We start from the raw sequence: 15,626 nt of genomic DNA on the forward strand, positions 1-15,626 counted from the left end.
CCTCTTTCCCTCTTTCCCTCTTTCCCTCTATCCCTCCTTCCCTCTTTCCCTCTTTCCCTCTTTCCCTCCTTCCCTCCTTCCCTCTTTCCCTCCTTTCCCTCCTTCCCTCCTTCCCTCCTTCCCTCCTTCCCTCCTTTCCCTTCTTTCCCTCCTTCCTCCTTCCTCTTTCCTCTTCCATCCACTTCCCTCTTTCCCTCTTCCCTCTTTCCCACTTTCCCTCTTCCCTCCTTCCCTCTTCCCTCTTCCCTACCCTCTTTCCCTCTTTCCCTCTTTCCCTCCTTCCCTCTCTTCCCACCTTCCCTCTTCCCTCCTTCCCTCCTTCCCTCCTTACCCTCCTTCCCTCTTTCCCTCCTTCCCTCTTTCCCTCCTTCCCTCTTCCCTCTTCCCTCCTTCCCACTTTCCCCTCTTTCCCTCCTTTCCCTCTTTCCCTCTTTCCCTCTTTCCCTCTTTCCCTCTTTCCCTCTTTCCCTCTTTCCCTCCTTCCCTCCTTCCCTCTTTCCCTCTTTCCCTCTTTCCCTCTTTCCCTCTTTCCCTCTTTCCCTCCTTCCCTCTTTCCCTCCTTCCCTCTTTCCCTCTTTCCCTCTTTCCCTCTTTCCCTCTTTCCCTCCTTCCCTCCTTCCCTCCTTCCCTCCTTCCCTCCTTCCCTCCTTCCCTCTTTCCCTCTTTCCCTCTTTCCCTCTTTCCCTCTTACCCTCTTTCCCTCTTTCCCTCCTTCCCTCTTTCCCTCTTTCCCTCTTTCCCTCTTTCCCTCTTCCCTCTTTCCCTCTTTCCCTCTTTCCCTCTTTCCCTCTTTCCCTCTTTCCCTCTTTCCCTCCTTCCCTCCTTCCCACTTTCCCTCTTTCCCTCTTTCCCTCCTTCCCTCTTTCCCTCTTTCCCTCTTTCCCTCTTTCCCTCTTTCCCTCTTCCCTCTTCCCTCTTTCCCTCCCGTCCCTCTTTCCTCTTTCCCTCTTTCCCTCTTTCCCTCTTTCCCTCTTTCCCTCTTTCCCTCTTTCCCTCATTCCCTCTTTCCCTCCTTCCCTCCTTCCCTCCTTCCCTCCTTCCCTCTTCCCTCTTTCCCTCTTTCCCTCTTTCCCTCTTTCCCTCATTCCCTCCTTCCCTCTTTCCCTCCTTCCCTCCTTCCCTCCTTCCCTCTTTCCCCTCTTTCCCTCTATCCCTCTTTCCCTCTTTCCCTCTTTCCCTCTTTCCCTCTTTCCCTCTTTCCCTCTTTCCCTCTTTCCCTCTTTCCCTCTTTCCCTCTTTCCCTCTTTCCCTCCTTCCCTCTTTCCCTCTTTCCCTCTTTCCCTCTTTCCCTCTTTCCCTCTTTCCCTCATTCCCTCTTTCCCTCCTTCCCTCCTTCCCTCCTTCCCTCTTTCCCTCTTTCCCTCTTTCCCTCTTTCCCTCTTTCCCTCCTTCCCTCCTTCCCTCTTTCCCTCTTTCCCTCTTTCCCTCTTTCCCTCTTTCCCTCTTTCCTTCTTTCCCTCCTTCCCTCCTTCCCTCCTTCCCTCTTTCCCTCTTTCCCTCTTTCCCTCTTTCCCTCCTTCCCTCTTTCCCTCTTTCCCTCTTTCCCTCTTTCCCTCTTTCCCTCTTTCCCTCTTTCCCTCTTTCCCTCTTTCCCTCTTTCCCTCTTTCCCTCTTTCCCTCTTTCCCTCTTTCCCTCCTTCCCTCCTTCCCTCCTTCCCTCTTTCCCTCTTTCCCTCTTTCCCTCTTTCCCTCTTTCCCTCTTTCCCTCCTTCCCTCCTTCCCTCCTTCCCTCTTTCCCTCTTTCCCTCCTTCCCTCCTTCCCTCTTTCCCTCTTTCCCTCTTTCCCTCTTTCCCTCTTTCCCTCTTTCCCTCTTTCCCTCTTTCCCTCTTTCCCTCTTTCCCTCTTTCCCTCCTTCCCTCCTTCCCTCCTTCCCTCTTTCCCTCTTTCCCTCTTTCCCTCTTTCCCTCTTTCCCTCTTTCCCTCCTTCCCTCCTTCCCTCCTTCCCTCTTTCCCTCTTTCCCTCTTTCCCTCTTTCCCTCTTTCCCTCTTTCCCTCTTTCCCTCTTTCCCTCTTTCCCTCTTTCCCTCCTTCCCTCCTTCCCTCCTTCCCTCCCTCCTCCCTTCCACCGCCATATTCGTACCTTTCCTTTCCCGCTGCGCATGACCGGGAGCAGGGGGTACTGGCACACAGCTGTTGGAAGATTGAACAGTATACTTAAATTGCCAGCGTGGAGGGAGGGGGATGGTCATGGGATCCCTACGATCATCTTTCCGGGGGCCTTTGTCGCTAATACTTGTAGACATACGGCATATCAAAGACTAGAGATCATCGGTGACCGCCTAGTCCGCCTACCGTTAGATCCACCGCTTTTTTTTATGGTGGAGGTGCATCCTTCCCCCTGCCTGCTGCGTATGCACCGGGCAGGAGACAGTGTGGCAGTATGCAAGTTGCACACTGGATAGGAGCGGGCCCGCGGCACCGCCATCATTCCGCACATCTGCATGCCCGTCGTGGGTTCTAATCGCGTATAAACCATCCGCCGTAGCAAGGGGTTAGTCACCGGCTCAGGCTACGTGGTACTCAAGTCCTGAAAAGGCCGGCATGATCGCGTTGGCTATTACGCCAATAATAATAAAAAGAACTTAGCATAGCAGTCCACACCCGGGTAAGAGTTTGTCTTGACTTTGTTGCTGCCGGGCTACCGCTGTGACGCGACAAATGCACGGAATGCACTCGACCAAAACATGAACCTACCGATCCGAACCCATTCCAAGGCAGTGCCGGTCGCACGGCGTCATGATACCGACTCAAAACCAACAAGCCACCAGATTCTGGACGGACAGGTGCAGTATCATACGCGCACCGTAATAAACCAAACCAGAATTCTCTTTTGTATGAATTCAATTCATGTTTTGTTTCCACTTGCGTCCGCTAGCGGAATTGGAAAGAAATGTGTAACATACCACATGCACGTTTGCTTCGATCGTTTGTCTTTTTAATACCCCCAACAGCAGAACCGGTCGCAAAGATGGTGGTGCCAATCAAATGGTTGTATTGTCTCCTAGGTAGCGGTAATCGACCGCGTACAGTGCGTTTTCTGAGAATGCATGGAGTGTGTAGACGCAGCCGGTGACAATGCACGCATCAGAATCAAACAGTTTTGGGGTTCCCGCACGCACACACACACACGCGCACGCACGCATGCACGCGCGTACGCGAGAACGCACCCCCGAACGCGCGTACACGCACGATCGATTTCCGCTACCTTATCGGTAGAATTGCTGGCTTAACTTGCAGCGCATCCTCATCCAAAGCACCGGGAGGGGAGGGGGATCGCGGCATGATAGAGTGGACGATCACTTTCCCCGCGCTGTGTGTGTGTCCGTGTGTGTGTGTCGTGGCCAGAAAACTCGAGACAAATTCCGGCACATTGAAAAAAAAATATTTTTTATTGCCACTATACACCGTGCTACATGATGTTTAGAAGGTCGTTGAAGCATCAAACATGTTCAGATTTAAAAAAAATATTAGATCAGTGTTAGACGTTCTCGTACGCTTGTTTGAAATTGGCTTCTTCACCCCCGATTGGCACGGGCATTAAATGGCCTCATCAGCAGCGGCACGAAATAAAATAAACCATCAATACACCGATAACACTTTAAATCCCAAAATGAACCAACTTCTCCCGCATCGTCAAGGTCACACACGAATAAATAAATGCTAACACCCACCAATTACAATACACAACCGCAATGTACATATACACCAACGCATACACACAATCAGCTGACGGCGAAAGGCACGGGCTGAAGCGCAAGTATAAGGCAAGGCAGGGAGGGGAAGGGAGTTAGAGGAAGAGGAGGAGGAAGGAATGGGCGCCAATATTTTTGAATTTTTCGGCCGTTTTTTTTTTGCTCCACCGTCTGAAATAGTTCATCCATTCCTTCAACAGATGGCGCTCGTTCCGCACCTAAAAACTGCAATAAATACGCTGACTATCGTAGTTTTGGCTGAAGTCTAGCGTATTTTTTGCGTATTTTTTTGACACAAAACGACGCAAAAAACTACGCAGAAAACTTCTCGAATTTGCGCAGCGGGAGGCATGATAAAATTCTCTGAACGCCTTGATTTCTTCCGTCGCTTTGCGCAGCGGGCGATCTCCGACAGGTTCAACTCCACCTGATCCAGCCAACGAGCTCGCTGCGCTCCTCTACGCCTCGTGCCGAACGGGTCGCTGACGAGCACCCTCCTGGTAGGGCATGAGTCAGTTAAAATTAATTACATATATTCAAAAATTAAAACACACTATTTTTAAAAAAGAGCTGCAGTTAAGGCATCATTTATTATCAGTCATGGTTCATTTTGTGTGTAAGATAATGCACTTTTTTCTGGTTAGTCTGTAGAATACTTTGCCGGCAAAAAGACGCCGCCCGCGTTGTTTAAAAAATACTGACACGAACACGATTGTAGATCGCTCTGATTTGTGTAATAAGGAATGTTTCGATCCGCGCTGTATATGGCTTTCCATCTCATACTAAAACGCCGTCCGGCATTCATCTTCCTCCTCCACCTTCCCCTCCACATCAACGTTTGCGCTGCATCATAAATTGTGCGTATCGTCACTGGCCGTCGACGTGACCATGACCTCCCGATTTTCGTACGCCCAGAACTTGTGGAACTCGATCAGTATCGAGACGACCGTTTCGCCATGCCCGCACCGGATCAGATCCTTCAGCGTGATGCGGGTCGGATCCTCCGGCTTGACCATGTCGAAGATTTCGTCCTTCACGTCGTCAAAGTTGATCGGTTCGGCCCGGTGCGCCGACAGCTCCTCCTGTATGCCCTTGAAGAAGTAGTTGAGCGTGAACGCGGTCAGGTAACCCTTGTGCTCCACGTCCAGGATGCGGAACAGGTAGTGCAGGCTCTGCGGCTCGCCCCGATTCTCCAGCGCCAGCACAAAGTCCAGGTACGTTTTGTAGTCCATCTCGCCGTCGTACGTCAGACACTCGGCAAACACGCGCTCGAGAAAGATGGGCGTCAGCGTGCCCGTCCCGTACCCGATCAGCTCCTTCTTGCTCAGCATGCCGTTGTGGTCCTTGTCCAGGTTGAGGTAGTGCCCGTACACGGACAGGGCCGACGGTGCGGAGAACCAGTTCAGCTCCTGCGCATCCTTCGGTATTTCCTCGTCGCGCAACTCGAGCAGATCGTCCAGAAAGCTGCACGTCAGCACGTCCCGTATGCGGATGCGGCCCGTGCGCAGCGGGTCGAGAAAGAAGAAAAATTTGCGCACCGTCGTGCAGACGTAGAAGCTGTGGAACGATTTCTCCAGCCCCTCGAGCTGGGGAAAGGTCGGTATCAGCTCGAGAATGTACGACTCCATGTCCGACTCGCTCAGAAAGCCCTGCCCGGTGTAGTCGTAGAGCGAGAGGCCGATGCGGGTCTGCTGCAGCCACACCTTGCGCATCGTGTAGTTGAACAGCGAGATAACGCTGATCTTGCCCGGGTTACCGCTCGATGCGAGCAGCCGCGCGAAGGTCGTCGCGGTAAGGTAGCGCCGAAACTTTTCGCCCGCGATCGTGCCCACCTTGCAGTAGTTCTCGTAGTTGATGTACTGCTCCTCGCCGATCAGTGGCGGGCTGTGGTGCTTCTCCAGCAGGCTCCACAGCAGCTTGAATTCCCCATTGTCCAGCAGCTCCTTGCTGCGCTTCTGCAGAAACAGTGTGCGCGCCTCTTCGCGCAACTTTTGCGCCAGCGAATCGGCACTCTTCGGCAGCTCGAAGTGGAACCGCGGAATGTAGCGATACGTGTCGACCGTTTGCGAATCCGGTTGCGGTTGGTCCGGTGCCGCGGTGGGTGGCTTTTTCTTTGCTAGCTCGGCACGATACTTCTGGAACAGTATGTCCTCGATCTCATCGTTCGTTTTGGAAGGGTACTGGCGGTGCAGAGCTGTTGTGCACAGAGAAAGACATTGAAAGGTCACTTTTTCAGCAATGTAAATAGATAAACCTTACACTCCTCTTACGAAACGTACCACTTGGCTTGATTTTATCGAGATTCGACAGCAATTTTTCACGGAAATCGCTCATTTTGTACGAAATTTAAGCGATGGAATGTTGGTGGTGTACGTGCTGCATCTCGTATTGTTTGCAAACAAAAATCGCATAGCAACGCGGCCCAAGTAGCAGAAACGCTTCGTTCGTCGCGCTTCGCTTCAGCACAAACGGAGACACCCCAAGTGACATTTTCGAGCAGATTGTTAGCGTTTTTCGAGTTGCTGGAAGCTTAAACAGCAGGCTTAAAATTGGCTTAAAGAGCAAGCGATATTGCAGAGTTTAAGCTTATTATAACAGTTGAAACGTCAGTGTGAAGCGTTTTTTCTGGTGCCATTTTGAGAATTGTCATCACGTTGTGCACAAGCTACCGGCCCAAAACAAAACATGCGTACTTTTCAATCCATATTAAACAACAAGTTTATTATAAAACACTCTTTCACGTTGTTTTGTTATTTTCCCTGCGTTTCTCCGCTATTCTGATGCTCCTGGATAGATCGTTTATTTCTTTTTACTCAGTGTTTTGGCTGTTTGAACACCGAGGACGAAACTGCAAGCTTCTTGTTTGTCCGGCTTCTACCGAAGTTCTGACATAAACTTCAACGCTTCAACACATCGTTGTTCACTCACACACCCATGTTTTCAAGCGTTCATATGAGGCAATGGGTTAAATCGAGCTGTTCACGAGGAGTTTAAGCTAAAAATGTAGAACAGTTGTCACCTGGGTTGTCACTTGGGACATGGGTGATTTCAAAGTGACAGTTGGTGTAACGGCTTCTTGTATGAATTCGGTTTTTTTTTATTTTCATGATCTATTTTTATAAGACAATTTATTATTTTCTATTCAGAACTTGATATATGTTGATTATATATATGCATATGTATGCTGATTCTAAATTAAAAAAAAAAAACAAATGTTCGGGCAAGTCAAAAGATCCAAAAAAGCAAATTACATGAACTGAGTAGGCTTGATAGGCTCTTCCAGAAGTGACGTGCATATTAGTGATGTGCTCTCTGGAGCGCACCCACGTCTTCGATCTGACTCCGGAAAAATGGTAGTTTCCCCAGAAGTAGGAGTCGTCTAGAATCATTATCGCCTGGAATCATAATCGTTAGGGTCAGAGTCGTCCGGAGTCCTCCGGAGTCGTCTGGAGTTGTCCAGAGTCGTCACGAGTCGTCACGAGTCGTCCGGAGTTGATCGGAGTCATAGTCGTTAGGGTCGGAGCCGCCCGAAGTCGTCCAAGGTCGTCCGGAGTCGTTTGGAGTTGTCCAGAGTCATCCGGAGTGATCCGGAGTCGTCTGAAGTTAGCCGTAGTTGTCCGGAGTTGTCTGGAGTTGTCCGGAGTCGTCCGGAGTCGTTTGGAGATGGAGTTGTCCAGAGACGTCTGGAGTTGTCTGGAGTCATAGTCGTTAAGGTCGGAGCTGTCCGGAGTCGTTCGGAGTCGTTTGGAGTCGCAGTCGTCCAGAGTCATCCGAAGTTAACTGGAGTCATAATCGTTAAGGTCGGAGCTGCCCAGAGTCGTCCGGAGTCGTTTGGAGTTGTCGGGGGTCGTCCGGAGTCGTCCAGAGTCGTCCGGAGTTGCCCGGAGTCGTCCAAAGTCGATTGGAGTTGTCGGGGGTCGTCCAGAGTTGTCCGGAGTCGTTTGAAGTAGGAGTCGTCCGGGGTCGTCTGGAGTCGTTTGGAGTCGGAGTCTTCCGGAGTCGTCCGGAGTTTTCTGGAATCAGAGTCGGTCGGAATCAACTGGAGCTGTCTAGTGCAATGTGCGTGTGATCAGGCATTTCATTTCGTTGTGTCTTTCACTTTGCGCGGCACTTCGTATACAGACCATTATTTCGAATGCCGACTCCAGCTGATTCCGGACGACTCCGGGCGACTCCGAGAGATTCCGGACGACTACGGACGACTCCGAACGGCTCCAGATAATGCTGGGGAGGACCGACCTTCCGGAGTTGTTTCCGAAATTATCGGAGTCGGATTGTAGTCGACTCCGGAATTTTGCCAACTTTATCCATGACTATTGCAGATCCTATTATGATTGTCAATTTCTCAAGGTTATTTTCCACCAAAAACGCAAGCGGAACACTTTTCACGACTCCATTGAAAACCCTCAATTCGGATGTTGGCTAGCAAACGAGTACATCCGGAACATGTGTAGGTTTAGAAAACTTTTTTTTAAGCACAGCAGTAGCAGTTTAACGTATTAATTCCATTCCAATCACGCACGGTTACAGTGTTTCGTGGTCAGTGAAACTTCGCACGTCCTATCAATTGATCACACATTCGCACCGACGGCTCTATCTCGCCCCTATTACGCCTATCACCGTCATTATCTATCACCGTTCTGTTTATCTATTCTGTCCAAAAATTTTATTACAAAACTTGCCGTTTTTCCCCCCAAAGTATTACGTCCATACACAAGCACACACACGCGCGCCTACGGTGATAGCGAGGAGCTTATCTTTTCTTCTGCTCTACTTCAGGTTGCCATGAGTCATTGATCAGACCAATCGATTTTTCGGCGGTGGGCGCTTTCGGCCGGTCCAGGCTCTTGCGCTTGATGCGAGCGTACGGGCCGACGGCTGGATCGGTAATGAAATCGTACAGCACCCGCACCCACGAGGTGTGCTGCGGCATCGTTTCGTAGTACTCCGGCGCAATCTTTTTCAGCTCGGGCAGGCGGCTCCCCGGGATGGCCGGAAAGTCGTGATGCTCGTTGTGGTAGCCCACGTTAAACGTGATCCAGTTCAGTGGCCCATAGTACGAGTACGTCTCGAAGCCCTTCGCGAACATGTAGTGCTCGGCAATGAAGTGCCCGGCGACGGGATGTAGACCCATCGCCAGCACCGAACCGATCAGCAGGTACGCCATCATGCGCCAGCCAAACACCAGCACGACGAGCGCGTTGAACGTCAGCTGCACCGCCGTATTGATCAGCTCCAGCTTCGTCACGGGCAGCGGATTCACGAACAGGGGCCGCAGCCCGTAAAAGAACGGCTGCAGGCAGACCCACACGAACTTGCCGAACGTGGTGCAGAACAGCTTCGCCTCGACCAGCGTCGGCACGTCCGGGTCGAGATCGTCGTCCGCCAGGTGGCGATGGTGCAGGTTGTGATACTTTTTGAACGACACCGACATCGGCACACCGATCGGTAGGTTGCACCACATGCCGAAGTACCGGTTCGCCAGCGGGCGCGCGTACCCGAACGCCATGTTGTGCGATATCTCGTGGTTCGCCAGCATGAGCGAGTGGTTGATGACGCCCCCGAAACAGTACGCCACCAGGACGATCATCGGCCAGGACTGGTGCTGCATCACGTACAGCATGGCGATCTGCGTCAGCACCATGGCGGAGACGATGTACTTGAACTTGGGATCCGGCCCGAACAGCTTCTTGATGTGCGGGTACTTTTTCACCATTTCCTGCCGGCGGCGGGTGTGCGGTTGGTCATCGTACACCCACTCGAAGTCGGTACGCGAAACGCGCTGGCCCATCGTGTTCGTTTTTCCTTCCTTCTTTTTTTCTTCTTTTGAGCCTGTTAGCGGACACTGCCGGCAACACCTCAACGGTCCAGGTGCTAATCCCTCCGCGGTTGGGGCGCTTGTCGTGGTGTCGGAACGTTTGCCCAGCTCACACTGCACCGATAATTGGAACGGGCCAAACCAAACCGCGGAAACCCACTATCCACTGCCGCGGGAAAAGATAACATTATTTTCTATCGTCTGCTTATCTCAACCGATCAGGGTGCGCGCGCGCGCGTGTGTGTGTGAGCTTGGGGAACGCATTGGTGTGCACGGATACAAATATGGGGGAAGTTTAGGACCATCAATTATATCAATGTTTTGATACGTTATCGAACCGCGTAGTGTGCAAACAGGCGACGGATTAGTTGCGAGTCACGTTCACCAAAAAACTTTGAATGAAAAAAAATGTCGTTCGTTTTGAGGAAATCGTCAGATCACGTATCCTTACGTCCTTAAACAAATTTTTGAATAATGAATTTCTTAAAGTATCACTTTAAAACTTACCTAATTTGTACTGTTGCTGCTGTTCTTTTGGATATTTCCAATAGGAAAATTTGACAATAACGGTTTCCTATTTGAAAGTACCGCAACGTTCGTATACAATTTCGACCTGCACGTTTTGGGCAAGCGATTTCCGATTTTAGACTCATTTATTTTTTCCTTTCTCTGTTCGGTTTACCCTTTATTCCTAGCCCAACTGCTGCTCGTCCTGCTCTTTCTCAGCCACCAGCTCCGGGTGCGTCTTGCGCAGGTGCATATTTAGTAGCGATTTGTAGCGGTACGATCTGCCACACAGGTCACACTTAAACAGCACACCGCTGTGCGTGCGTTCGTGGATGTTGCGCGCGTGCCTACTTTTGAACCGCTTCGGACACTTGCCGCACGCGTACGGTTGCTCGTCCGAGTGGACGCTCTTGTGCACTCGCAGCGCCCGTCTGGGAAGTAGAGAACATTGGGAAAAAAGGAATTAAGATACAGAAAAAAACAATGGAAAAAACGGCACAGCGGCAGGGATGGTTTGCCTTCATACCTCACTTTGAACTGTTTGCCACAGATGTCACACTCCAAGGGCCGTACATTCGAGTGAATGCGCTTCATATGGTCGTGCAGGGCCGATTTTTGATTAAACTGCTTTGGGCACAGCTTACATTTTGCCCGCTCACCGATGCCGTGTTGGGCGAGCTACGGAACGAGACCAAAAATCATGTCGTTTACAGCCACGCTTGCACTGTGTATTGTGCTCCAGCCTACTAGACGCTACGTACCATGTGCGATTTGAGCGAATTCCTATTCGTGTAACCCTTGCCACACAGTTTGCACCGTTCGCAGAGCAGCTTCAGATGCACCGCACGCACGTGCTTGACCAGATTGCCTTTGTTGGTCATGGCGATCGGACAGTGCGGACAGGCGTGAACCCGCGCCTGCTTGTGCACGGAGTTGGTGTGCACGGACAGGCTGGTCACCAGCTTCCCGCATATGGTACACAGCTGCTGCTGTTTGTACGACTTTCTCGTGCGCATCGTACAAATTTCGCTCGCCTGTGATGAACTGTCGTCATGCTCGACCGTGCTCGCAGCTGCCGCCCGCTGGACCACTGACCATTTGTATAGGATTGGCCCGGCACCAGGGTTGCCGCACTCATCGCTGTCGGACTGTGTGCCGGGATCGATGTAGTTCGCCGAGTAGTCGGCCGGCTCGACGTACGAAGTATCGCTATCACTTTCCTCTTCCTGGTGCGTGTATGAGTACTCCTGCTGGCCCGTACCGTCGGCGCGCTTGAACACCGATTCATCTTCCTCTTCATACACTTGCTCATACTCATAATCGTCATCGTCGTCGTCGTCATCGGTGATCGTTTGCTGGGAATCGCTTTTTTCACCAACAGCCTCTTCGGATTGTAACCCCTCCGTGCTAGCGATCAGTACACCGGAAAGCACTTCAAAGAGGGCATCATTGTTGAGGCAGCATTGGCGAAATTTGGCCGACACTGTCAGTTTCAGTGTGCACGCGAAACAGATCGCGTATGAGATGTTTCCCTTTACGTTGATCTAGAATGGAGGCCAAAGTGGAATCCGTACATTAGCGAACAGCAACAGTAGAGCCACGAATCAGAATCGGTGCTTGGCGGAGGTAGCCGGTTTTACCTTAATTCCGGTGAATCGTTCTACATCTTCTATCTTAAGCAAGGTGTCCAGCTTACTCGTTAATGGTCTCAGCAGCTGCTCGTCCTGGCACAAGCACAATCGGCAGATATTGTGTATTTCCCGCACTGCTTTCGCCATGCCGATTGCGAGCTATTTTACAGTAAACAAAACATTTGCAACAAGGAGTGACGCCGCTGTCAAACTGCCGATCAGCGCCACAGGGTGGCTCTGATGTTTGTAGCCGAAAGCAAAATTATCATTTAAAAATTGCGTTGATAGGGTTCATTTTATTGAACATTTCGTTCGAACTGTCCCTTAACTTCTGCGTTAGAGCACTGCAGTACATTAGAAGATACCTCAGAATATAGTATGGGATAAGACTGTTGCGGGAAGTACGATACCTCCTGCATGATAGCTCTAACCCTGTATTTATATTTATTATCCGGCGCTACAACCGCTTTGCGGTCTTGGCCTGCCTCAGGAGTGCCCGAAACTGCTCACGGTCTCGCGCCATCGTTTGCCAGTCTGTTATCCCGGCTTTAATGACGGACGCCTCCGCGCCATCTTGCCACATCCGTTTGGGCCTACCACCCCTCCTCTCTCCTTGTGGACGGCCTAAAAAGACTTCACGGGTAGACTTCAAGGTACATTTCGTATAGCTCGTCGTTATAACGGCTCCTCCATTGTCCTTCCACACATACAGGGCCAAGGATCCTTCTGAGCATCTTCCTCTCGAACGCGGCTAAGAGGGTTTCATCAGATTTGGACAGTGTCCATGTCTCAGAGGCGTTTGTGAGTACCGGGGTACTATATAGGTGCTACCGGTCGCGACAGGTTCGTTGAGGTGAACTGATTTCTCAGGCTGTTGAACTTAGCTACCATGCTATTGTCGTTGCAAATCTGCAATCCGAGTTTGACTTATAGAAGATGGTTCCCGTAGTCTCCATCCTCTAGTCACGGACGGGCCTCTCTAGCGCCAAGTTGACTATCTCTAGCAATAGAGCTCATAGCGTCGTACATGTTTACCCTGCCTGGTAACAATCATGCGGCTTTGAAATCAATGAAGAGATGGTACGTGTAGTGTCTGTATTCTGCCATCTTCTCCAAGATCTGCCGCATAGTCAAGATCTGATCAGTGGTTAATTTTCGTTTCGTTCCGTTCCTCTTTGAACATTTCCGACTATCTCTTCGACGTGCGGGACAAGGCGATCCTGAAGGATCAAGGAGAATATTTTATAGGCGGTATTCAACACCGTAATACCCCTGTAGTTGTTGCAGTACAACCTGTCTCCCTTCTTGTACATGGGTTAGATGATGTCGAGATTCCAGTTACAAGGTATCGAGATTCACTATCCCACACCTCGGTAACAATTTGATGAATTTCGTTTTCTATTCATCCACCTCCAATCTTGACCATTTCAGCTGCGATTCCGTCGGTTCCGGGAGCCTTTTTACTTTACAGCCGACGGATAGCTTTTTGTGTTTCTTTTATACTAGGTGGCAATAACATGACACTATCTGCTAGTGGAGCCTCTAGCTGTTCATTAAACTGGTCCTTGAGTAATTCATCGAAGTACTGAGCCATTCTTGTTGCAACATCAGGTTACCTTAGGTGTAATGTTGTTTCGGTGACCTGCTATCGCTTGGTCAAACTTTCGTTTCGTGCAACTTGTTTGCATTCTTCGTCGAACCAGCCAGATTTGGTGTTGCCACGACGTGGTGGGAGTATGTTTGTTGCACAGTTTATTATTTTTGCTTTTAGAGTGTTCCACTTCTCGCTCTTAATTTCATATCTGTTTTCTGGTAGTAGAGACTCTCCTCGCCAACTTGCTCGTTTTGTGGTTAACTAAGAACTATTTATTATGTCAGAAGGCATAGGCTACTATGCCTAGGAAGCAAAGTTCTGCTGAGACGAAGCATAGCCTACCACAGTTACCGAAAGCCTAAAAGGATGGCCAAATCACGGGATGAACGATTCCATGGGTAATTCTGCAGCAGAATTCAATTCATCAGAACCTAGATAGCAATTATGTTTGGCAATAGTTGACATTGCCTAGTATATGCTAATGACCGTAACCCGATGATTGTAATTCACTGACGACAAACGAATTTATTTCATTCCTTCAATCGAGTTTTGTACACACACGACACTAACTAGAGCCAGAGTTTACGAGCTTCCAGGATCGCTAGCTACAAGTGTTTTCGTGATATTGTGTAGCCTGTTGTAATGGTCGCGCAGATATATTTCATTGCTGAACGATTTCCCGCAGTCCTTGCATTCGAACCTTTTGCCCTCGTTCGCGTGGTTAAGCTAGAAACACAAAAAACACAAACATTTGCAATGGTGCGCTAAGGGTAACGAATTTCAATTTACTTACCATATGATATCGGTACGTTTTGTGATGGATGAAGCCTTTGCCGCATATTTCACATGTTTTGCATATCTTTTTGACGTGTATCTGCTGGATGTGGCCTCGTAGATTGGACACGTGCCTGAACGTAGCCGGACAGTGCGGGCACACTTCCAACCTTTCGTCCCGATGGTACCGGACGTGGCTTTTCAGATGGTTCGTCAAGGCACCACACTCATCGCAGAGGTGTCGCTTCCTTTTGACGCGTGGGCGCTCCTGCAATAACCAGCAGTCGTCCTCCTTCGGCGTCGGTGTCGGCATTGGTGCGAAAATTGGTTCCATCTCGTACCCATCGTTCACCAGCGGTTCCGGGATGCCTTCCGTTCGCTTCACGAACGATCCTTTTTTGACGCGCTGTTTACGTTTACGGCGGGGCGGCTCATTATAGTCTACCATCCAGAGGTCATCGTAGGACATTGGCTCACCGATTTCAATGTAGTTGGCAGAGTGGGCGAAATTTTCGTCGTCGTCGGCGAACACATACTCGATCGACTCATCATTGCTAATGCAGGAAGCAGCTGGCGGACTGTACGCACGGTAATGCTCCTGTGGTAGCTGTGGTTGTACCACCGGACAATGCTTCTGCTGAATGAAGGTCGGCTCTGGTCTCTGCTGTGGACTCGCTAAAATCTCAATTTCCTCCAAAGTCTCTATTTTGGTCAAACTCTCAATTTTCATCGGAACGTCCTCAACCGTATCCACCGGTTTCACTTCCTCTGCAAAGTCTTCGAAATCGCTGTCCAAATATTCAATCGTATCGCCGTACATTTCCTTCACGCTGGAAACCATCGCATCGTACAGCTCGTGGAAGAGGGCATCATTGCCCAGGCAGGTGTCCCGGAATATGGCGGTGTGTTTTAGATTTTCCGTACACTCCAAGCACATGGCGTACACCGTTTTGTTGTCCTCGTTTATCTGGAAAAAGAAACAACCACACAGAAAAGAGCGAATTAAAGTGCTTCGTACGTAAAAGCGTATTTGATGGCGTCAGTCGCCAGCAGCCGTCTGGCCTTACGTCTATCCCGGTGAACCGTGCTACATCCTCTATCTCCAGCGAAAAGTCTGGCGCTTCCGCTATTGGGATAAGATATTCTTCGTCCTGCGAGAGACAAAATCGACAAATTTTCACCATTTTCAGCGTAGTCGCGTCCTCCATTGTGAAGCGATTGTGAGCATTTGTTGGTAAATATAGGGTGAGCAAGGATTGCCAAGAACTGTCAAAACGATGCTAGCGCGCAATCACACAACCACACGCGCACACACGAATGCACGCACACCAGCACTGATGTTTGTGCGAGTAATAGTGATGTGCACACTTACGATTCCGATCCGATTTATACTCCGATCAAATGGGAACCATTAGTTCCGCGAAGAGTCGGAGTCGTCCGGAGTTTTCTGGAATCGGAGTCGGTCGGTGTCAACTGGAGCCGTCCGATGCATTGTGCTTGTGATCAGGCATTTCCTTTCGCTGTGTTTTTTGTCTTTCACTTTGCACTTCGTAAATAGGCCCTTGTTGCGAAGGATGACTCCTGCCGACTCTGGACAACATTGATTATG

At 50.2% G+C, this 15,626-nt stretch overlaps 4 protein-coding genes across 4 annotated transcripts; all 4 read right to left on the minus strand.

Moving 5' to 3' along the window:
* Positions 1-4,249: 4,249 nt before the first annotated feature.
* On the minus strand, positions 4,250-6,112 carry LOC133393553 (serine/threonine-protein phosphatase 2A regulatory subunit B'' subunit gamma-like). The gene is made up of 2 exons (XM_061658993.1): positions 5,973-6,112; positions 4,250-5,887 (listed from the first exon to the last, which is right to left on the minus strand). The coding sequence occupies exons 1-2, from the start codon at positions 6,025-6,027 to the stop codon at positions 4,542-4,544; spliced, it is 1,401 nt and encodes a 466-aa protein (XP_061514977.1). The 5' UTR covers positions 6,028-6,112; the 3' UTR covers positions 4,250-4,541.
* A 2,030-nt stretch (positions 6,113-8,142) lies between these two features.
* Positions 8,143-9,507, minus strand: LOC1278292 (sphingolipid delta(4)-desaturase DES1). Its single transcript, XM_317914.4, has one exon. It carries the CDS (start codon positions 9,482-9,484, stop codon positions 8,447-8,449), a length of 1,038 nt encoding a protein of 345 aa, XP_317914.3. The 5' UTR covers positions 9,485-9,507; the 3' UTR covers positions 8,143-8,446.
* A 605-nt stretch (positions 9,508-10,112) lies between these two features.
* Positions 10,113-11,877, minus strand: LOC1278284 (zinc finger protein 652-B). Its single transcript, XM_317913.4, has 4 exons — positions 11,659-11,877; positions 10,780-11,562; positions 10,545-10,696; positions 10,113-10,449 (listed from the first exon to the last, which is right to left on the minus strand). Exons 1-4 carry the CDS (start codon positions 11,794-11,796, stop codon positions 10,203-10,205), a joined length of 1,320 nt encoding a protein of 439 aa, XP_317913.3. The 5' UTR covers positions 11,797-11,877; the 3' UTR covers positions 10,113-10,202.
* Positions 11,878-13,742: 1,865 nt separating this feature from the next.
* On the minus strand, positions 13,743-15,376 carry LOC1278291 (zinc finger protein 628). The gene is made up of 3 exons (XM_317912.4): positions 15,085-15,376; positions 14,037-14,984; positions 13,743-13,969 (listed from the first exon to the last, which is right to left on the minus strand). Exons 1-3 carry the CDS (start codon positions 15,223-15,225, stop codon positions 13,826-13,828), a joined length of 1,233 nt encoding a protein of 410 aa, XP_317912.2. The 5' UTR covers positions 15,226-15,376; the 3' UTR covers positions 13,743-13,825.
* Positions 15,377-15,626: the final 250 nt, after the last annotated feature.

This window comes from Anopheles gambiae, chromosome 3 (genome assembly GCF_943734735.2).
Source record: "Anopheles gambiae chromosome 3, idAnoGambNW_F1_1, whole genome shotgun sequence".
NCBI lineage: Eukaryota > Metazoa > Arthropoda > Insecta > Diptera > Culicidae > Anopheles > Anopheles gambiae.

What these genes read in the sequence shown, in the direction of transcription:
- LOC1278284 (XM_317913.4), bottom strand. Translation starts at nt 11,796, where the DNA reads ATGGCGAAAGCAGTGCGGGAAATACACAATATCTGCCGATTGTGCTTG. An exon ending in AACGATTCACCGGAATTAAG is followed by an intron (nt 11,563 to 11,658) that starts GTAAAACCGGCT and finishes CCTCCATTCTAG; the next exon opens with ATCAACGTAAAGGGAAACAT. An exon ending in ATTCGCTCAAATCGCACATG is followed by an intron (nt 10,697 to 10,779) that starts GTACGTAGCGTC and finishes CTCGTTCCGTAG; the next exon opens with CTCGCCCAACACGGCATCGG.
- LOC1278291 (XM_317912.4), bottom strand. Translation starts at nt 15,225, where the DNA reads ATGGAGGACGCGACTACGCTGAAAATGGTGAAAATTTGTCGATTTTGT. An exon ending in CACGGTTCACCGGGATAGAC is followed by an intron (nt 14,985 to 15,084) that starts GTAAGGCCAGAC and finishes TTCTTTTTCCAG; the next exon opens with ATAAACGAGGACAACAAAAC. An exon ending in AAACGTACCGATATCATATG is followed by an intron (nt 13,970 to 14,036) that starts GTAAGTAAATTG and finishes TTGTGTTTCTAG; the next exon opens with CTTAACCACGCGAACGAGGG.
- LOC133393553 (XM_061658993.1), bottom strand. Translation starts at nt 6,027, where the DNA reads ATGAGCGATTTCCGTGAAAAATTGCTGTCGAATCTCGATAAAATCAAG. An exon ending in CGATAAAATCAAGCCAAGTG is followed by an intron (nt 5,888 to 5,972) that starts GTACGTTTCGTA and finishes TGTGCACAACAG; the next exon opens with CTCTGCACCGCCAGTACCCT.
- LOC1278292 (XM_317914.4), bottom strand. Translation starts at nt 9,484, where the DNA reads ATGGGCCAGCGCGTTTCGCGTACCGACTTCGAGTGGGTGTACGATGAC.